Source organism: Triturus cristatus, chromosome 3_1 (assembly GCF_964204655.1).
Source record: "Triturus cristatus chromosome 3_1, aTriCri1.1, whole genome shotgun sequence".
Classification (NCBI taxonomy): Eukaryota; Metazoa; Chordata; class Amphibia; order Caudata; family Salamandridae; genus Triturus; species Triturus cristatus.
The window spans coordinates 965,203,077-965,226,072 of NC_140583.1; the positions used below are offsets into that span (position 1 = coordinate 965,203,077).

A 22,996-nucleotide genomic window follows, 5' to 3' on the forward strand; every position below is an offset into this window, starting at 1 on the left:
AGGATTAGGAATTTTCAGTTTTTAAATAAATTAAAATAGAAACTTACCAAGCAGATCAGTTCCAAGTAAAGGAATAAGGAGTGACACCAGGGAATTAACAAGGAGTTTAGCTATATCAGATGTATTTCCAGGATTATTGAAAAAAATGTCAGCAACTTAGTTGCTATTGAAATCTTTGGTGTCCTGTCAAGGGCTGAGAAGGCTGGAGACCAGCACGTAATCTCAATGGACGGCACTTCTGCCGGTGGGATTGCGATGTCTTTTTTCTGACAGGCTTTCCTTATTGGGCCTCCCGTCATGGAAAGCCTGTTGGAAAATGACATTGGGGGCCCTTAGCAGGTCTCCCTTCACCCTGTGGCCTCGGGTTGGGGGCCAAGGGGGCACCTATGGTGCCCTGTGAATCCCTGCACTGTGGGACCGGCACCCTGAGGTGCCTGCTTCACAGTGCAGGGATTTACACAAACACCCATTTCTCTATGTGAGCTTGAGCTATGGCCGGTTTACGGCAGCAGCACAAGCTCCCATAGTGAAATAGGAGTTTGCGATCACTCTTTGTGTGGTCGAATTGTAATTAGGTATGCGGAACCACAGACCAATGTTCAGGCTGTTCCCATACCGATACGGTGTTGGGCGGAAACAAGTCTGCTCATCATCGTAATATGGCCCTTAATGTTCAGATTAAATAAAGACATGTTTTCAGTACTTTTTATGACATTAATACATATTAACAGAAAGTAACAAGTTTAACACCTTGCTACAAAGTTTGAAACCCCAAATCATTATTTCTTGCTGCACAACCATTTGCAAAGTGTATCCATAAAATGTAGGTCTATGCTGCCACAAAACTATAGTATAGCCAAAACCTACAGATGAAAGTTATATTGTTGATTCAAGTGGGTTTGAAGTCGTACATCTATCAAGTGGGTAAGCACATTTAGTTTTTAAAAATGCATAATATATGACAATCTATGGTTTTATTTTTTTCATTCATTTTAATTAACAAACAGAGCCAAGTCTAGAAATACACACGATCTTGCCATACAAACGTCATCCCAAACAAAACCGAGAAATGTATTGAGCTCGCCTATCTACTTGTGCCGGCTGCATGAGTGGTGCAAAAAAGCATTTCCTAAGATTGTTTGCAATAATACAACTACATTCAACAATACTTGGGAAACCAGGAATAGAATAGCTGGGTAGGTTTGAAATAGAAAGGAAAGGATTACATGTCAAGGCACAGTGAAAGCCTGTAGTAAAAAATGGGAGAAAACATCAAATACAGTGAAAGAGAGAACTTAGTTCAAAACAAATCCACCACTCTGTGGCCCGAAAGTCCCTTCATCTTTCCCTTTTGGCCCTAGGACAGGCAGGGAATCTGGAGGAGGAACAACCATCAGCATGAGTACCTTTCCCCATCAAAAGCTAATGATTTATTATGCCTCAATGGAAGATCAAGCAGCTGCATTCTTCTCCAGTAAAGATTGTATCGTCTTTGTTTGCATAAATACATTTTACTTTACCCCTCCTTGAGATGAGCTGGTACTGTATAGAGGATGAGAAACCTTGGACCAGCAGCAACACCAGTCTCTGCAGCTCTTTTCTCTTGGTCTGAGTCTTGTCACTCAAGCCAGAAACAGCCCTGCCAAGTTGCAGTTTTTCCTTTATAAACACCACTTTTATTAGGATATCATTCTGAAGGCCAGAATCTATATATCCACTAATCTTACTGACCTGGGATTCTGCTTTTCTAGAGGAGAGCTGGAAAAACCCTTTTTTAACCAAGTTTTGGCCAGTGTACAGGAAAGTCAAGACACTTCTAAAAACAAATCTCCTCCAAGGCCTCATAAGAGCCTATCGCGGTGCACCATGAAAAGCCCAGAACACAGATGTGTGCCGTCCTGCTGAAATTCTCCAACGGTTCCACTTAGTCCAGTCACAGCAGCACTCTTGATGCCCTTCTTGAGCATTCCCCTATGTAGCTCATCTGACTTTCCAGGTGGGACACCTTTGATCCAATGTCCTTCACCACAGGTTTGAGCCTGGTTATCTTCTGCCCCATCCTCACCTACTGAGATTAAAGCACTGTCAAAGCTTTCTATAACATATCCAGCTACTTTAAAATGATGTCTAGCTCAGTTATATTTGCTGCCACTCTGCTTCACACCAACACAGAAGTTGGCTTCAACTCCTTTTGCTCTCCACTACGGCCGGAAATAAAAATACTTGTCCCTGCAAGTATGCTTCTCGGACGTGAAAGAGGGCTGTGGATTACCTGATGACACAGCATGGCCTAACTTCCAAGTTGAGAATCATTGGGGGGGGGGGGGGGGGGCGAAGGTAAATCAACCCATCCAGCTGAAGGGGATAACTGAGCCATGTAACCTCTCTGAATGATGTCCAATTTCAAAGTGCTTAAATTTCCTTCTTGTTGCTTCAAACAAATAGGAGCTTAACCATATAAACCCAGGGAACAGGCCCTATCTTCTTACATGTGAGTTGAGTTATCTGGGCTAAGACATTAACACTCTGCATGATGATTATATACCATCTACATTAACTTCAGAGAGGAATTGAATTTTTTCTCAAGAGCCAGAATGAAAAAGTATAAAAATGTGTGAATATGGGTGTAGCAGGTAGCTCATACTATGGTTTCTATGGCCTTTATGAAAGTCAAGCAAAGCTAAAGAAGTGTGAGGTGCGGGTTCAGGGACCCAATTGTAAATTGTTGCTTGCCGGTTCTCTGGAATAAACAATTACATTCTGTAAATTGTCTAATTAACTTTGTTACTAACTATCTGGCCAGAAAAGGGTATGTATGTGGAATGCATATAGTTAAAAGGCAACAGTGTGCTGAACAGGATCAAAGGTAAAGATACAATCAATAAGAGGCAGGAGGGATGAGGGTTTTGAGAGTGGAGGTCGACTGTTATTTTTTGGGGATGTTCTATAAAAAAGTGTATTCCACTCTCTCCTTAACAGAGACAAGAGTTAGGCAGCCTAGTTGGATGTAGTGATTCCGTTCCAGGTCCTAAGTGCATAAATAGTGAAGGCCTGTTACCTTGTTTTTCTCCCTTTTCCACTTTTTTCTCCAATCGAACCTAGCTGCAGGCGTGCCAACAGGCACAGGAGGTGATAAGATAATTTTCCAGATGGGTGGGGCTGCCAGCCATGGTGGCTTTGTAGATGATGCATCCAGTTCTGAAGATGGTGCATCCTGGGGCCAGAAGAGTTCCTCCAGGGTGGGGTGATGTAGTCATATTTCTCCAGCCTCTTGACAAGATGTGCAGTGGCAAGTAGGATGTCAGAGAGGGGACCAGCGTGGAGTATGTGGGCCCTGGAGCAGGGTGTTGCCACCATCCGGATGTAAGAGAATCAGGACTCTAATAGCAGTTTGGAAGTCGCTTTCTGGGAGTCATGGCTTCACTTTCTTCAGGGAAACAGCTGTGACCAGACCCTCCTGGTATCCCTGGAGATGTGTTCCTGGAGGGTGAGATCACGATCAGGGTTACTCTAAGTGACATGGCACTGAGTGAAAGTTGGGGCTTGAAACCATGAAGGTTCATTTCATTGAGCCAGGTTTATATTAGTTGATGCTTGTTTTTTTGCAAAAAGTGGAATTGGTGGGGCAAAGCTTCAGTGAGGTGCTGTACATTTCAGGTCTGGATGAGGTGCTAGCGGATTTTAATGCAGATCAGGTTGAGGGTTTCACAACTGGAGCATGTCAATTGACATGATGTACCACGTAGTATGTAGAATAATTTGAGGTCTCATTTTTCTCCCATTCAACTCTACCAGGGTTTCCAGGATCTACTACATGACTAAGAATCGCCTTCCAAATGTTTTGTATGGAGTGTAAACCCCAGTGTCTATTTTGGAAGATCTGTGACCTCAAAGTCTCTTGCATTCGTTGAATGTTTTAACTTGAACCTTTTGGAATATATTACACATTCCCCTGTCTCCATCTAACAAAGTTCTCTCATTCACCATTGCCGGGTTAAAGAGCAAGTTAAAATGAATAAGAATGTATGGGAATCTTTATAGACTCAGAGGGCTTATCTATCAAAATTTCTATAGCGGTCTCAGGGACTAAAGATGTATATGTTTTAGGGAGAGTCCTTTGGTCATCACAAGTATTCCTATGGCATTCTTGCTGGTAGTGGTTTTTTTCGACGCTGAGCAATTTCTTCTGATTCCATAGCTTACCACTCTACCTGTTGTTTTGAGTTTTGCACAATTATCTCTCAGTGATATCGCAGTCTATTTTCAGTCCTGATAAGCAGGATTGCAAGTCCTCTTTGGTGAGGGCTTCGGTCTCTTTTGCCTTCATTTTGTTGCTGTAAGGTCTGTGGGGCTCAATACACTGTGTAGGCAAGAAAACGAAAGAGTAAATCACCCTCTGCTTTGGTGCACAATGTCCTTAGGGCAAATGGCCTTCACTCTTTAACTGCTTGCCCTGCTTCTCTTCAGTTCCTTGGATACATCTGAAGAAAGTTATCTTGCCTATGATTATTTTGGTTGTTCCACTGTCCCCTCCCCCTCTATCCCCCGCTCACAGGGTATCACTTTTATACTGGTGTAAAGAAAGACCAAGCAGCGGATTATTGCAATTGATATGACAGACTATACTAATGGATTCAATAATTTAACCTCATCTGCTCACAATCTGAAGAAATCCACAGATCACTTTTTAATCCTCAACTTTAAATTAATTTGTGGTTCTGTGTTAATCTGTACTTAGGAGCAGATGTACGACCGTTTTTGCGGTTGCAAGCGGGAATTCGGCTCGTTTGGGACCGCAAAATTGGTCAGCCCCATATACAAACCATATTTTGCGAGCCGCTAACCTATTAGCGACTCGCAAAATATAGTTTGTGACTCACTATTAGGAAGGGGCATGCCAACGGCGTCCCTTCTTAATTGCGAGTCTGACTGCAATGTATGATTGTTTTGTGAACACATTTGTGGTCGCAAAACACTCGCAGTTTACCACCCTTTTCAAAAGGGTGGTAAGCCACTCGCAAACGGGAAGGGGTCCCAAGGAGGCACCTTCCTCTTTGTGAATGGGTGCGAAAATATTTTTTAAGAGCAGGCAGTGGTCCCAGGCACCACTGCCTGCCCTTAAAAAATGAAACTGAAAATAATTATTTTTCTTTTTTAAATGCATCCCGTTTTCTTGTAAGGAAAACGGGCTGCATTAAAAAAAATTAAAAAACTGCTTTATTAAAAAACCAGTCACAGACATGGTGGTCTGCTTACCCCAGCAGGCCACCATCCCTGTGAGTGCTAGCAATTCCAAATGGGGTCGCAAATTGCAACTGCCTCATGAATATAAATGAGGCATGCAATTTGCGACCCCATTGGGAATCGCAAACAGTGTCCGAGACACTGTTGTATATTAACTTTTGCGAGTCCAAATTGCGAGTCCCAATTTGCGACTTGCAAATGTGAATGTTTGTACATCTGGCCCATAATTTGCATGTGCTCTGCTGTCAGTTTGGTCTGCAACTGGTTCAAGGTCATAACCCTGGTGAAAGCAAACTCCTGTTGACCTCTGTGAATTCAAGAACATTAGATAAACAGGCTCCCAACATCTTTACAATCTGACTGGCCAAGAGACAAATATTAATAAAGTGTGGTACAAGAACAATCACATTTCTGTTATTGAAAAGGAAACGACAATAAAAATGTACATTCCTATTAAGCTTTTACCTCGAAGGAAGGTGGAAAAATGAGATGCAAGTAAGAATAGGCTTACAAGAAAAAAGACTTCCTGGCTGGGCAAAAAAAACCTATGAATCCTGACTTGGCCCAAAGGCTGGTGTCCACAAACTCCGCACAAGGCCCCACTACATTTTGCATCACTCTGCTCATAAAATTAGAATACAAAAATGGTGAAGATAAAAAGTACAGCTTTGTCTCCTTTCACCATCCTGCTCTATCAATGGCCAGATAAGTTTAATGAAAAACTATGTTATTCTGAAGGGATAAGAAGGAAAACATACATAATATTGAGCACCAACACAATCATTTAGCTCCACAGCATTCCCCAAGGGATGGCAGCAGAATAATGGACTACTGCTTCTCCAACCCAATGCATCCTACCAAAGTGTCTGTGTAGCAGTCACCCGTTACGTTGCGAGCTGGTCGAGCAGAAAGAACAGCTGGCCAGTAGCATACGACAATGGAAACTGGAAAAACATTTTGCAAGAACAGATTCCAAAAACAGATGACTATTATTTCAACCTCACATATCACTCAGCATACATTTGAGACTGCACCTAAATCCATCATCAAGCGCTTGCTTCCAAATAGGTTTGAATATAAGCTAAAATAGTAGATTAACCTAGTATTAGTAGGAATATTTTTTATAAAAAACTTCAGAATATATATTTTTGCAAAAGATGCTTCTACATTCTCTATTTTTACAAAGAACAGAGTTGGGTGAGCTGAGGTTTGTCACAAGATAAAGGGATACACTCCACAAGCAGAATGGAGTGATTTCAAAGTTTACCTGTTTCCAGCATCAACAAGCTCCTGTTGAAAGTAGGTGGCTATGGCAACGTGTGCTGTTCAGAGCAGAGGCCTACCTGTCTCTGCACCGCCAGCCTCAGGTGAACTTGAGTCAAGTGATCAGAACTGACCCAGAATAGAGAAATATGGAACTCTTGGAGCCTGCTTAAGGCTTTCATTTTTGGCTTTCCCATGTGGTACTTGTGGGTAGAGTTTGAACATGGCTGAATGTCTGGTGAGTAAAGGGAGAGCTTGCTGAACACCCTGTACTCCACAGCCTTGTCCTCTTACTGTGGGCAAGAAAGGCAGAATGCCCAAGTGAAGTGCAGGGCAGTGGTGCGTAAGCCAGCCATTGTGGAGAAACAGCCTTTACTACATGGTTGGAACCACGCATGCCTTTAAAAAGCAGGCTTTACAGCACCTGCATCTTTATCATGCATGCCTTTTCCACTCATTTTTACAACAAATGTGCCTTTACCACAAAAAGTTGAGTAACTCGCAGGGTCGGGGTGGGTGGGAATGGTATTTTTAGGGTGGCCAAAATGTGTTTGGCATCCAATTTCCCATAGGAATTTTGAACACGATTACAGCCGAATTGCGAATTTGGCAGGGAAGTAGCTCTTGGTCCCGAAAGAGAGCTTTTTGTGAATGGGTGTAAATTCATTCAGTAGTTGCGGAGTTATAAAAGGAAAAACAAATTTGTATATCTAGGGACGTAGATCCACTACAATTGATCCGCATATTCACGCGTGACCAGCAATGCCGTGATTGAATGACAACAACCTGACAGAGAGTTTGTGACTACCATTTTGAGTATCGGGAAACGGTCCTGAGGCCTTAAAATCTATCTGCAAAATGATTAAAGGGGTCATGGGTGTGTTAGAGGAGTGTCAGAGGGACCCATGTTGGGTATGAAATGGAGTTAAAATGTTTTATTTCCCACTTAGGGACTCTGCAGACCCCCTGTTAGGCTCAGTACGGATCCCTGTGTATATCTGCGATTGATTGATGAATCTTGGCGCACTTTGAGGGGGAAAAAAACCTTTCTGACCCTTTCTGACACCCACACAGTCACTTTCACATCCATTTACAGACCTATACAAGCAGTCACACACCCACTCACAGACCGACGGAAGCATTCACACATACTCACGGCACAGAGCCATGCAGGTACTCATGAACCCACAAAGGCGGGCGGTCTCTCTCTCTCTGTCTGTCTGTCTGTATCTCTCTCTCTCCCACACATGCACTCTCACACCCACTCTCAGCACCACACAGGAACTCATTCACAGACCCACTGACATGTACTCGAACATCTAGTCACAGATCTATGCATCCACTTACAGACCCACAGAGGCAATCTCACACCCACTCACAGACCGACATAGGCACTCACACACCCACTCACAGATCTATGCAGGCATTTACTTACACACCCCCTTACAGACCCACACAGGCATTCATACACACACTCAAAGAGCTATGCAGGCATTAACAGACCCAATCAAAGAGCCACACAAAAACTCAATCACCCACTCACTCATCTACACTCTCACTCACAGACCCATACAGCCACTCACAAACCCACTTACTGGCCCACACAGGCACTTTCACACCCACTCACACAAGGGCTGTTCCAGACCCATTGATAGAGCCACACAGCCACTCATTCATCCACACAGTTATCCATGCAGGCACTGACAGACCCACACACAGATTCATGAAGGTACTCACACACCCACTCAGAGACCTATGCAGGCACTCCTATACCCGCTCACAGACCCACTCCCACACACATACCCACTCACAGATCTATACAACCACTCACCAACCCATAAGGCCACTACCACATCTACTGACAGACCCATACAGCTATTCACACCTACACTCACCCCTAAAGCCACTTACACACCCACTCTCAAATGTCACAGGGTACAGTAAGGAATTGTTTAAAAAAAAAAAAGAAAACCTTCACATAAAAAAAACAAATGTTACAGGGATGTTTATAGTTCGCCTCAGATTTCACACACACAAAACAATGGAAATTCAGTAATTATAGTTACCTGAGCTAACTATAACTTACGCCCCCGCAGTGCACTGCTTATAACCTCACATATTACATCATTCATGACATGGTCAGTGATATCACTGATGACATCACAGATGACATCTCAAATGACATTACTGATGACATCATCCAGTGACTGTGTTTCTGTAAAGTTTAAATATGATATATATTATATATATATGCCAAGGTGTATTGAAGAATGAGTAGGTGTATAAGTGTCTGAATGGATGATTTAGTAGGTGCATGACTGACTGTACAAGTGAGTGTTTAAACGTGTCTTACTGAATACATGGGTTAGTGACTAAACTGTGTAAATGTCTGTATCAGTCTGTCAGTTGGTGTTTAAGTAGTTACATGGGTTGTGAGTAGCGAAATGAGTGTCTATATGGGTTATTGATTGGTTGTCTGAGTATCTGTATGGGTGCCTGAGTATCTGTGCGGGTGGGTTGGGGGTGTGTGACTGTGCATAGATGTGTAACAGGATGATTCACTGGGTGTATGGGTTAAAGAGTGTATCTGTGGTGGGCTGTATGGGTGGGTGAGTGAATAGTAACTCCATATGTGAAAGGCAGTATATGTGAGTGTTGGAGTATATAAATGACTATATGCGAGAGTGAGTGATTGTGAGAGCGGCTGTATGGATGAGTGCACGCTTGTATCAGTGATTGTATAAGAGAGTAAGTATGTGTTAGTATCTGTATGAATACGTGAGGTGGGGTGTGTATAACTGTATAGGTGAGTAAATGGGAGTGTGAATGATTCTTTGCATGACTGACTAGGTGTGCGAGTAACGCTATGGATGAGTGGCGGTGTGTGAGTGTCTGTATAGGTGTATGAGAACATATGATAGTGCTGTATTGATGAGTGACTGCATGTATGAGTGACTGTATGGGTGAATGAATGGATATGTGTGTAGACCTAGGAATCAATAACTGGTATTGGTGTGTCTATGGTTTCAAAAACGGTAGTATGTATTTTAGAGTGGGTGTATCAAAGGTTCTATTAGGGTGTGAGGTGGTGCATCAGATTATAACATGGCTGATGTCATCAGTGATGTCATTTGAGATGTCATCAGTGATGCCACTGACCATGTCACGAATGATGTAATATGTGACGTCGTCAGCAGTGCATTTCGGGGGTGCAATTTATAGGTAGCTCAACTAACTATAACGGCTGAATTTCTCTGGTTTTCTATGAGTGAAATGTCCAACTAACTATAACGTCCCTGAAACCTGTGTTTTTGTCAGTTAATTTCTAAGGTTTTTTTTAATGCTAATTTCTAACTATAACGTCCCTGAAGCCTATGTTTTTTTCCGTGAATTTCAAAGGTTTTTTAAATGCTAATTTCTAACTATGCCTACAGAGGTAGGACATGTGCAGAAAGAGGAAGAAATGCTCAGAAATAAGCAAGAGAAATGCAGAAAGAACCAACAGAGGTGCAGAAAGAGGCCTTGTTGCAAAGTCATCCTGTGCCCCCAATTTTTGCTGACGGGTACTGGGGGTAACTGACTCTGCCTAACCAGGCCTAGAGCAAGTGCTATGCTAAGAGACACTTAGTATACAGTGAAAACACCTACATACACTAGGGTACACTATGGGTTGGGGGTACCCCTGTGATTGGGATGACCTCCCCTGTAAGGTCCTAGTACATAATAGGGCAGGGGGATTAAAACTACCTTTAAGTCAGAGGTGCAGAAACATGCTTCATTAACTAGTCGTCGCGTTTGTAGAGTGGTAGAGAAAGGGTGCTCTGCTTCCATCCAGCGCTCAGGAATTCCGCTGCGTAGGACTTACAGGAGGTACCAGGAGGGCTTCTTGGCCCCCAAAGTACATCAGGAGTAAAGTGGACTTCATCCCCCATCCCGTAGTCTGCCAGGAGGTGCGTTTGCAGAGTAGTGGAGAAAGGGGGAATGGCCTCCGAAGATGTCTTTGCAATACTACTGTGTGGGACTTACTGGAGGTAACAGGAGGGGTACTTGGTCCCCAAGGGCATCCTTGGGGGGCAACTACCCCTCCCATTACCAGTACCACACAGCAAGATTGCCAAGTTCTCATAACAGGCCACACCCCCTTTGCCCACCACTCTGCTAACGCGCTTCCTGGCGCACTCTTCGATGGGGATTGAAGTCCCCTTCACTGCTGGGGGTCCTTAGGGGCCAACTAGCCTACCTCTTACCTCCAGTAAGCCCCACACAGTGTGATTGCTTATATATGGACACAGGCCACGCCTCCTTTCTCCACCAATCTGCAAACACGCCTCCCGGCACGCTCTTGGATGGAGGATGAAGTCCACTTGTGTCCTGAGGTCCTCAGGACACAAGAGGGCCTCATCGCCCCACCAGCAGAGCGCCAAGAGGCGCGTTTGCAGAGTGGTATAAAAAGGGGCATGGCCTCGGACCACCTCTCTGCAATCCAGCTGTGTGGTGCTTACTGGAGGTACCTGGTGGGCTAGATGGCCCCCAGGGACCCTCATGAGGAAAGTGGACTTTATCACAAGATGGCTGCCAGCACATTCTGGTTTAGAGTGTTGCAGCCAATCAGAGAGATGCTCGTGCCCAGGAGGGTTCACGAACCCTCCTCGGTGCTCAGATATCGATACTTTTATTTTTTTAATTTCTCATGAAATTCTGAACGGATTTACACCATTAAAAAAAAAAGCACGCTTCCTAGACCAATACCTACCTTTTTGCCAAATTTGGTGTAATTCCGTTCAGCAGTTCGGGCTGTAGCCTGTTCCAAAATTTCCTATGGAAATTAACATGGGGAAAACGTGTTTTGGGACCACCCTTTTTTCTAGGCCCCTGCTTAATGAATCACCCCGAAACTTTCAAGACGAGAGCTGACTGGAGCGCCCCATTCGTTTTGAAAATTTCACGAAGATTCGTCAACCGGCGCCAAAGATCTTGGCAAATCAAAAAACGCTTTTCCTATAGATAATTGGTCCTAACTATAACTACCTACTGGCGACTTCCAGTAGGAGAGATATATATATATATATATATATATATATATATATATATATATATATATAATCCACAGGTGAATGGGAACACCCGTTGCCTCCAGAACGAAGGGCGCGTCGATGAAGAGACCTCCCAAACGCGGTCACAAATATTATCCAAAACTTCTCCAAGTTCAAGAAAAGCAATCGACGCCGTGTCTGTGCTGAAAATTATTTATTGCCAGCCGAAAAAGCTAGCTTTTTCGGCTGGCAATAAATAATTTTCAGCACAGACACGGCGTCGATTGCTTTTCTTGAACTTGGAGAAGTTTTGGATAATATATATATATATATATATATATATATATATGGAATATGCTACTTACCAGTATGCATCGGTTCTTGGCATGTAGCGCTGCAGATCTACACACTTGTGCATAGATCGCCATCTGGTGTTGGGCCCGGATGTTTGCAATTGTTTTTCCTCTTGGAAAGTCTTTGGAAGTCACGAGGTCGGTGACTCCTCCTTTGGATCGTATTGGGCATGGGCTTCGGCTCCATCCTCAGATTGTTTTTCGCCAGCAGGGAAAGATGGAGTGTAGTGATAACAGTGAAGAGGCCCATGTGTGTAGTATCTAAATAAGATAAACTGTAACAGATAAAAGTAGCCGGGGAGGCGGGTGGGCGTGTGTAGATCTGCAGCGCTACATGCCAAGAACAGATGCATATTGGTAAGTAGCATATTCCGTTCGAGGCATATGAGCTGCAGATCACACACTTGTGCATAGATTATATAGCAGTACCCATCCTTACTCACGGCGAGAGCTACTAAGCCTTAGACTCCCAGCTCCCTTCTGTGAATTTACCCATGATTTAAATGGACCTTTCATTCGCTGCTCCATCTGCAAACCAGTCCAACTCAAACTTCCCACAAAACCCCACATACCTGCCTCCCTCAAACTCGCCTCACTAAACTGTCGCTCGCTCCCCAAACATGCGACGCAAATCAACCATCTGATAGAGGACTTGGAGATAGACATCCTCTTCCTCACGGAAACTTGGCTTTCCATACATTCGCAATCAGATATGGCACTAGCAACCCCACCGGGCTTCCTCATCCAGTCCCTACCCCGACCTCTAGACAGAGGCGGTGGTGTCGCCATTATTCATCGGGACCATCTCCACTGTAAAACCAGCGATGCGCAGATCCCCGACTCTGAAAGCTTTCAGTTTACCATTAAACTCGACCCGACCAACTCACTTACAGGAGTCCTTGTGTACCGTCCCCCCGGCCCACCGGGCCCTTTCGCTAGCTCCCTCCTGGACACTGTAACAAATCAGGCCCACTCCCTATCAAATTTCATGATAGTAGGTGACCTAAACCTCCATCTCGATGACCCTGCAGACCTGGTAGCTACCGACCTGATCTCCGATCTGGCGGCACTCGACATTCGCCTCCTTAACTCCGGAGCGACCCACATCAAGGGTCACCTCCTGGACCCAGTGTTCACCAGCTCCCCTTCGGTACAAGTGAAGGTGGCCCTTCCCCTCCCCTGGACAGATCACTTCCTGGTCCCCTTCCAACTTCCAGGAATATTCAGGAAACCACAAAAACCACCTACCTACATCAGGGACAGGACCTGGTCCAGACTCCCCACCGAAGAATGGGCAAGGATCCTAAAAACAACCACCCCTGCATGCGCGGAAGACCCGACTGTCGCCGACATAAAATTTAGAGAGTGGATCACCACCACCCTGAACACAGTACTCCCACTGAGAACTAGGGAGGACAAAAACGGTCAACCCGGTTCTGCCCCATGGTACACCTCGGACCTCCGGCTACTTCGCAAAAATTGTAAAAAAGCCGAACGGCTTTGGAGGAAAGACTGGCAGCACGCCAGCAAGGATGCATACCATAATACCGTCAGACTTTACAAAGAGGCCATTAAGCACGCTAAAGCTTCCCACTATGACGCACGGATTAAAGAATCCTCCAATTCCGCCAGGGAATCCTTCTTAATAGTAAAGGAGCTGCTGAAAGTACCAAACACCCCTCTTTCCATCACCCCCCGGGTCGACCGAAGTAATGAACTTGCCTCATACTTCAATGACAAAATCTCCCGCATCCTGGCCTCCCTTCCCCTGCCCGGCCCTTGCAGCCACCTGGCCAGCCGCTCATCCCCCGGCCTGAGCAAAAGCAACCCTCGCCCCTCCACACTTACTACATTCCGGCCAGTAACCCGCACAGAGGTAGAACGAACCTTGACTAAAATGAAAAGCGGGTCCCCTCTGGACCCGGCACCCATCAGATTCCTGAAAACCGTGGCCCCTGTCATCGTTCCCACGGTCACGGAGCTTATCAACAGCTCGCTGGCCCAGGGATCTGTCCCTGACAGCTGGAAAAGTGCGGTGGTAAAGGCACTTTTAAAAAAAACCCAGCTTGACCCAGCGGACATGTCAAACTATCGGCCAATATCACTACTTCCCGGAATCAGCAAGGTAGCCGAGAAATTGGTCAACGAACAATTATCTCAGTTCCTTGAGACCAATAACGCACTACGACAATCCCAGACTGGATTCCGCCCGGGCCATGGCACAGACACCGCCCTTCTTGCCGTTATCGAAGAAGCAAGGCGCATCCTGGATTCAGGAGGGTCAGTGGCAGTGATCCTCCTGGATCTCAGCGCAGCCTTCGACACAGTCAACCATCGTGTCCTTCTTCATCGACTCGCGGCAGCAGGGCTCTCCGGGACGGCCCTTGGCTGGATTGAATCCTTCCTCACTGGACGTACGTTCCAGGTATGGGACGATAATCACCACTCGTCCACCCTCCCCCTCATAAGCGGGGTCCCTCAGGGCTCCTCCCTGAGCCCGACGCTTTTTAATGCATATATGGCCCCCCTTGAGGACGTGGTGACACCATTTAATATCAAAATGATAAGCTACGCTGATGACACTCAACTGGTCGTCTCCTTATCACAACTTATCGACCACCCAGAGAATCTGACCAACTGTCTCACAGAAATCTACAGCTGGATGAGTGACTCATCATTAAAATTAAATGGGTCAAAGACGGAAGTGATGCTCCTGGGGAAACAATGGACGACCATCCCCCCAGCAATCTGGCCCGACGTGTTTGGAGAAATCCCCCTCCCGAAGCGTGAAGTCAAGACCCTCGGCGTATGGCTCGAACCAGAACTCACCATGAAGACGCAAGCAACCAAAACCTCGGGTACCTGTTTCGGGCTCATGCGCATGACTCGCAAGATTCTCCCCCTACTGCCTCTTGCTTCCAGGAAACTACTCATCCAGGGACTAGTATTGTCCCGCCTGGACTATAGCAATATAGTCTACCTGGGAGCCCCTGAAGCCACCCTGACGAAACTACAGCGGACACAGAACGCTGCAGCACGTCTGATAACCAACCTTCCCTCTAGAGTGTCCGCCAGACCTGCCCTCAAGGCCCTGCACTGGCTCCCTGTGCGCCAAAGGGTGCAGTTCAAAGCCATGTGCATGTCACATAAGCTGATCAACGGATCTGGTCCCGCGATTCTCAGCGGCATGATCACTCCCTATAAAGCACCCAGATCCTTACGATCTGAGAATGAGCACCTGGCCAGCGTTCCCAGATGTAAAAAGGCACGTACAGGAGGACGACGCTTCTCTGTCCAAGCAGCCACTGGATGGAACGCCCTACCACGCTCCCTCAGACTTGAACCCAACTATTTGGCATTTCGCAAAAAGTTGAAAACACACCTATTCCCTAATTAATCGTCCCTCCTCCCTTCCTTTCCCTCAACTGGATCATAAACCTCTATAGCGCGGGGATGCCCTTGGGTCACCAGGCGCTTTATAAATCGCTATTATTATTATTATTATTATTAGCGGCGGCCACCCGTATCTGTTGCAGTGGTAATGTTTTGAGTACAGCCTGGCCCACACTAGCCTGTTGCTTAGTTTGCACATCTACACAATAGTGTTTAGTGAAAGTGTGCGGTGTTGACCATGTAGCTGCTTTGCAGATATCATCTAATGTGATGTTCCCTAGAAAAGCCATTGAAGCCCCTATTTTACGCGTAGAATGGGCTTTAGGGTAAACGGATAGCGTTCGTTTTGCTTTGTGGTAGCAAATCTGAATGCATTTGACAATCCACCTAGCTATCCCCGACTTGGAGATGGGGTTGCCCTTGTGTGGTGGAGAGAAAGAGACAAACAGCTGTTTGGTCTTACGGAAAGGTTGTGTTCTCTCGATGTAGTAGAGTAAGGCTCGTTTGACATCTAGTGTGTGGAGAGCTCTTTCTGCAACGGTCTGTGGTTGCGAGAAGAATACTGGTAGTTCTACAGATTGGTTTAGGTGAAAGGGAGAAATGACTTTAGGGAGGAATTTTGGGTTGGTACGGAGAACAACTTTGCTATGGTGCATTTGTAGAAAAGGTTCTTGAATGGTAAGTGCTTGTATCTCACTGACCCTTCTGAGGGAAGTGATGGCTACAAGAAAAGCGGTTTTCCACGTTAAAAATTGGAGTTCACATTTGTGTAGTGGTTCGAAGGGAGGCCCCATTAGTCTGGTGAGAACGATATTTAGGTTCCACACAGGTGAGGGTGGCATTCTGGGGGGAATTATTATTTTAAGGCCTTCCATGAAGGCTTTAATGGCAGTTACTCTAAAGAGTGATAGATGTTGCCTGTTTTGTAGGTAAGCTGCTATGGCTGCGAGGTGCAGGCGAATGGACGTATAGGCTAGATTGCACCTTTGTAGGTGGAGTAAGTAGCCAACTTCATCGCTTCATCCATGCCATCGAACCACGGCGGGTGCCTTCGGACGGGGGATGAGTTCGCCTCTGTTGCACAACAACTACGTTAGGAAATAGTCGAAGCACTCGCGGGAGTAATGAAACGGTTTATTGCTGCAAATGCATTTCGGCATTGGCCTTCCTCAGTGCAGATAAAATCTGACCTTCAACACAGCCAGTGTTCGTTTAAATATACAATGTCCTCCCTTATTGGTGGGGTCTTGACGAATTGACAGGCGGCATCTCCTACGTCAAGGGTGCATGTTTGGAAACAAACAGGCCTCAATGTCCCACAATGCATTCTAAATGTAAGATTATTTTCCCACGTTGGTTTTTCTCGTGTTTCCCTTTGTATTCCAATTTTGTTCTGTCGCCTGTTATGGTCATCCCCTTCCTCCTGTTATGCTCACCGGCTGTGTTTGTCCCCCTCGCCTTCTGCACGTTAACCTTCACGGTATCTCCGCAGGTATCCCTCATATGGCAGGGCACCATGGATTTGTATAATCCACGTCCTTTGGTCGACGGTGATCCGGTGGCAGCGGTTCTGACGGCAAACATAAACCAACTTCATCGCTTCATCCATGCCATCGAAACACGGCGGGTGCCTTCAGACGGGGGATGAGTCCGCCTCTGTTGCACAACAACTATGTTAGGAAATAGTCGAAGCACTTGCGGAAGTAATGATTTGGTTTATTGCTGCAAATGCATTTCGGCATTGGCTTAATATATATATATATCTCTCTCTCTCTCTCAAAGGTTACAGGGACATTCTAGTTAGGCTCAGATTTCACATGCATAAAACCATAGAAATTTAGCAGTTATAGTTACCTGAGCTAACTATAACTTACACCCCAGCAATGCACTGCTTACGACCTCACATATTACATTACTCATGACATGGTCAGTGACATTACTGATGACATTATCCACAGAACCCTGACACACCCACTCACACATCCATTCAGCCACTCACACACTAATCCAATTACCACACACACATCCTTGCAGCCACTCACCCATACACCAACTCATACAGCCACTCACACACCCGTACAACCACTCACATACCCATACAACCACTCACACACCCAGTCACATGCCTACACAGCCACTCGTACACCCACCCATACACTGATACAGCCACCCAGACAAATGTGTAAATAATTGCAACACTAATAAGAATCTTGTGTGTTAACACAAGGTATGGCTCCTCACAGTTTCTTAAGAGTCAAGCTTGTTTGGAGACATTAGGCGGGATTACAGAAACCACAAAAATGTACATTCAATGGGGACTTTAGCTTCAGAGTTTACCCAATTTTTAGGCATATCCACTTCCAGAGGTGTCACAAGGAGTCACTAATAAAATTCTAGTATGGGTACATTTTATTGCACTTTTTCACAGCTTCAAAGCACCTTTAGTATCATCAAAGAAATAAAGAGGAACTACAACAGCTGAAAGCAATTAGTGCTTTGTAATCACACATCATAAACAAGCATTTTTTTTACTGTAAGCCACAAAACTAGTCACCATTTCTGTCACTTAGCTTCTCAATGCATTAAGAACTGAGTGCAGATCTTCAAGAAAAGAATGTGCCTTTTGTCATCCTCTTTTTGAACTCAAGCAAGGATTTAAGAATTACTTTGGACCGCAATACCAAACTGTTTACGTTGAACAGAACTGGGTTAGAGTGCCAATGCTAAACCTGCATCTTGAAGAAAAAGTAATTCACTTCTGTCAACTCATGAAAGCAATACAATGTAAATGGCAATGGCAGTCAGTGATCATGTCTTGGGTACTGGAATGGCATTTGGGAGCTGTACCTATAACAAACGTGAGGCAATGCCCAAGCATGAAATCTAAAGATGTATTAAGTTGAAAGGGCCCACCATTTAAAGGAATATAAAGGAGATAGGCCTTGAAACAACACTCAAATGACACAAGGAAAATTAATCTCTCTGATGTGCATGCACACTGGAAGACCTGTAGTGGGGATTCCAAAAACGGGTGTGTTTTTCCAGTACAATATTTGAAAGCGCAATAAAGAACACAACTTCATGTTTATAAAGAGTTGCTTTCTGGTCTAAATGATGGAGAAATGCATTCAGAGAATCACTGGTTTATATTTAACAAATCATGAGTTACACATACGATGTAGACAAGCAAAATTATAATTTATTGATAAAATCCTACCTGGTTCAGAAATTGCTTGACTACAGCTGCTAGCAATACTGTTGGGTATCATTGTCGTGGCAGATTGGATTCTCGACAAAGGTGGATTTAGATGTAAAGAGTTCCCCATCACCAGTCCTGAATGACCAAGGACCCCACAACTTCCAGTGGCTTGCATCTGATGCATCAGTCCTGTAACCTGGCTATTCGGGACTGGACTGCCATCGCGGACAAAATTAGTGCTTGCATTTTGGCAGAGAAGACCGTCTCCTCTTAAAGGTAAAGTGTGTGCAGAATTCTGAAGTGGGACAGAGTTCACATTGTCTGAAAAATGTAGCTGATTTGTAGAGCAAGGTAAAACAGTATGTGAGCTCCCATAGCCAGTGGTACTATTGCTGCTCATATGGGAGCTTTGACAACTCATAGACTGAAGTAATTGAGACATGGAATTCACAGGAAAGGAACTCTGCCCTTGCTTTCTAACCACATCAGGCACAGACCTGGGTACTCCGGAGCTATCCATCTGAGACTGTCTAAGCAAGTTCAACACTCCAGCTGTTGGCTGTTTTCTTTTTCGCAAATTGTCTTTTTGCTGAGACATTAATTTATCTCGTAGTGCTGCTCGGCCACTTTGTCCTTCACTTGCTGGTAACAGCATGTTAGCAGTAGGAGGAAACATGGTGGTTAAAGTGCTATGACCTTCAACATTGCCAACACAGGTAACAGCTACAGATTGACTACTGCTGCTACCAGCAAGTTTGTTTTGATTTGCTAGCTGTGCTTTGGCGGCTGCTGAGAGTAAACTACTTGCGGGAAAAGAGGCAGCATTGTGCTGATTCAATATCTGATTTAAAGGCATTCCTAACAAACCTGCCTGACTCTTTAAAGGACCGCTACCAGCAGGTACAGGAGGGAAAACTGCATTATTTGGAGGATTCAGTGCATTACTCATTCCAGCTATCAGTGGGTTAGGGATATCCTTGTATTGTTGAAGTCCGTCAGGTTTGGTTGAAGGACTTGAAGGCATGGATGACCGAGGAGATCCTACTGTTGATCTTGGTGACCTTGCAGGAACTTTAATAGCACTACAAGTAGTCTGTGGTCCTAATGGAGGCAACATACAATTTCCATGATCTGAAGACGTGGAAGATGAGCGTGATCTTTGGGGAGATGCCTCCATCTTTCCAATTCCTGGTGCTATTATATGGACTGGTGATGTTACTGGTGAAGGTGAAACCGAAGTAGGAGCTGAATGCTGAACTCGTTGAACATGAGTTGCATGGTTCATGTGACCTTGTTTTACAGTTGGCAAAGGGAGATTACTTGGCAAAGGAACTACAGCAGGTGGCATGCTTACATTAATCAAAGGGACCTGAGTGTGAACACTGGAGTGGAAACTAGATGGGTTTATATGAACAGGAATCTGATTCACTGGTTTATTTGGAATGGGGTCAAGAATGCCTAGCGGATCCTTCTCTGAAGTTAATGGCTTTTTCTGTAGAACACATGGAGGTGGAGGAGGTGGTGGTAGTGGAGGAGGAACTTGAGATGGCTTATGATGAAACATTGCTCGAGGCATATCTAAGTTAGTTGGATAATTACACATGGTTTTATTCATAGCAGGACTTTTTGTAGCCAAGGTTGGGGAAAGAGATATATTAGTCCTCCCAGTCATTGCACATGATGACTGCACTGGTGAACCATGAATCATTGCTACCGGTGGAGACAAATGAGTCCTTGTATGTATAGGGCTGGAACTGGGTGCAGCATGAAAATTGAGATTGTTCCTCGTGAAAACTTCAGGACTTCCTAGTGGGTCAGTCCTAGGAGAGATCGAGCCATCTCCATATATCTGTGAGCCAGATGAATCTGGACTGGGAACACCACCATGACTTCCACGATACGGAGACTTTTGCCCATGTTCGCTGCTGCCCAATCGCTGCCGAGTGAAAGCAGGGTGTATTTCCTGTTGCTGAGTAACAATTGGTTCTTGCAGATAATGCCTACCCTTTGCATTAGGTGCACCTGTTAATAATTTGAAAGGATTCTTAGTTTCTGGCATCGCAGCAGGTGAATTCCCTTCGTGTGATTTATTTCTGATTAATCGTTGAGTTGCTGCTTGTGCAGGTACCATCGGATTTGCACCTGAAATAATTTAAATAAATGGAAAATTATACATCAAATATGATTACAATTAACTAACTAGAGATTACCATTGAGTTGAGTAACGATAAACATCTGTTATTCAGCGCCAATATGCCCCTTTGGGGGTGTGAACGTGCACTTTACAAACACACGTTATGTTAGATACTAAGACCAAAAACATAACAGTTGCTGATTGGTAAGCATTCAAACACCTGTCTGCTATTTTTTATTCTATACCAAGAAAGCATAGTAGCAGTGGAAAAAAAAGAGACCCAAATGGACTTTGCGTAGATCTAGTCTTCCTCCTCAAAGGACTGCTATGAACACAGTATTTGTTATGTTAATTTTCTCAAAATGTGCAGCATTACCAAAGGCAAAGTATTAATTTACAAAACATTAGATGCATAGGCTTAATTCTTTGAACCTATTTTTTCTGCATCAGCCAAGACAATTACTTATCTCCCCTTTGCTCAAGACTACAGTGCTCATTTCTGTCATCACACTACAGGTCATCCAGAGGACCTATTGCTGCCAGTTTTCATTATGCCATAAGGCCAGACCATTTGGTTTCTGTTACAAGACTCCTGGTTGTTGCCCCAAAGGGATAAGATGTGCTTGAGTGGTCTGTCAAACAAACAAAAAACTAAAATAAATAAAGAGGAGGGCTGAAACCACTAATCTGATGGTTGGTCCAATTGAAGGAAAAAAATGGACTGCAACAATTCCAAAGTAAACACCTTCACTGTAAATTGACTAATATGCTGCTTGTTCAATGACTGCTCAAATTCTTTTGGTCTGTTACCCAGTTTTCCTACACTGACTAGATGTTACATCTCATGACATAATAAATGTAACCTATTGTAGAAGACCATCCTGGACAATATACAAACGGCATTAGCATATTGTCCTGTAAGAAAAGGCTGTGGAATCCGATGTAGTGCTCCGCTCCTACAGTACTGTACTTCATAGGGTCAGTCTGATATCATCTACTATTACAATGCCAGTGTTAGTGAAAATAGCAATGTTAAAAGAAAAAACCCCTGCTGGTCTTCTTTTTTTATTTTTTTTATTGACGTTTTGTTAATGATACAAAATACTTCTTCAACACAACAGGCCAGCATGTTGATACATCAATACAGAATGTAGCATAATCACAGTCTATACATTAATCTACAATTCAATATTAGGTCGCGCCTCACTTTTATCCACGGCTCATGAAAACATAAACATCATAAACCCAGGTGCTCACAGATAGCAGTATAAGAGGATAAGAAATAAAAAAAACATCAAAGAATACATTATGCCACAGATATTGTCAAGATCTTGCCAGTCACATACAGTTAAAACCATAGCTTCCGGGGAATTAAGAGCGGGAACATGCAGAAAACATGTGAAATACAATAGCACATCACATCTATTCCGCAATCTGCGTGTAGTCTGCCTGCGTTGCCTCAGCAAATTCACTCTGTCCCTGAACCCAGGTCAGGAATGGTTCCCAAATGTTTCGGGGTCTGGAAATGGGGGGCATAAGTTCCCTAAATGTGTTCAGTTGTGAATGGCGATAGGTGACATCGGCAATCAACCCCTTGAGCGAGGGTGCCCTCCTCCTACCCCAATGTACTGCAATTTGATGCTTGGCAAATAACAGAAGCACTGCGTGCAGCTTGCGCAGCTTAGGCGGGGTGTCTTTAACGTAGCCTAAGAGAACCAGGATGGGGGATGGAGCATCCGTGCTGGTCTTCAGGTTGATGTTGAAAGTGGGTCTTTAAGTGAGTTAGTGGGATGCCAGTCCTCCCTTGGTGATGGAATCTGAGAAGTTTCTTTCCCAGGGATAGAAGAACGGGGATACTACAATTTCCTTTTTAGGTCTCGCCTAGCGTTGCAGCGCGCATGCCTTGCTCGCTCTGCAAGACATATTGTGAGAGGAGATTTCAGAAGGGGGTTTGAAGCCCCGCCCCTCATTTTCATTAGATGGCGTCATCGTTTATGGTAAATGGTGGCCTCCGATTCAAAATGAGGCTTCTTTGTTACTGCCCTTTCTCCTTTTGGGACGGCCCATCCGGACTGGATCCTTTGCTTCGAGGCTGTCGTGAAGCAATTTCTTATCTAAAGGAGGTGTGTTATATAAAAAATCCGTGAAGCAAAGGATCCAGTCCGGATGGGCCGTCCCAAAAGGAGAGAGGGCGGTAACTAAGAAGTACTGTTTGGAGAGCTTCTTGTGTTCTCCTAGTGTTAGGCATGGATCAGTTATTTGCAGATTCGATAGTTCTGGACTCATTCATTTGGGCTCCGTTCGACAGTGAGTTGTTGGGGGCTCTGCTCGTCTCAGGTGGTGAGCGGAGGCTCAACCCGCCGGGATTACAGCTCGA

At 44.7% G+C, this 22,996-nt stretch overlaps 1 protein-coding gene across 3 annotated transcripts in view; it reads right to left on the reverse strand.

Annotated features, from left to right (window-relative positions):
* The window catches only part of MBD5 (methyl-CpG binding domain protein 5), a 375,507-nt gene that overhangs the window by 160,326 nt on the left and 192,185 nt on the right, over nucleotides 1-22,996 (reverse strand). For all 3 annotated transcript variants that reach the window (XM_085645611.1, XM_085645612.1, XM_085645613.1), the window contains one exon: nucleotides 18,504-20,627. In XM_085645611.1, coding sequence (XP_085501737.1) covers nucleotides 18,504-20,627 — 2,124 coding nt within the window. The remainder of the gene's footprint in view (nucleotides 1-18,503; nucleotides 20,628-22,996) is intronic.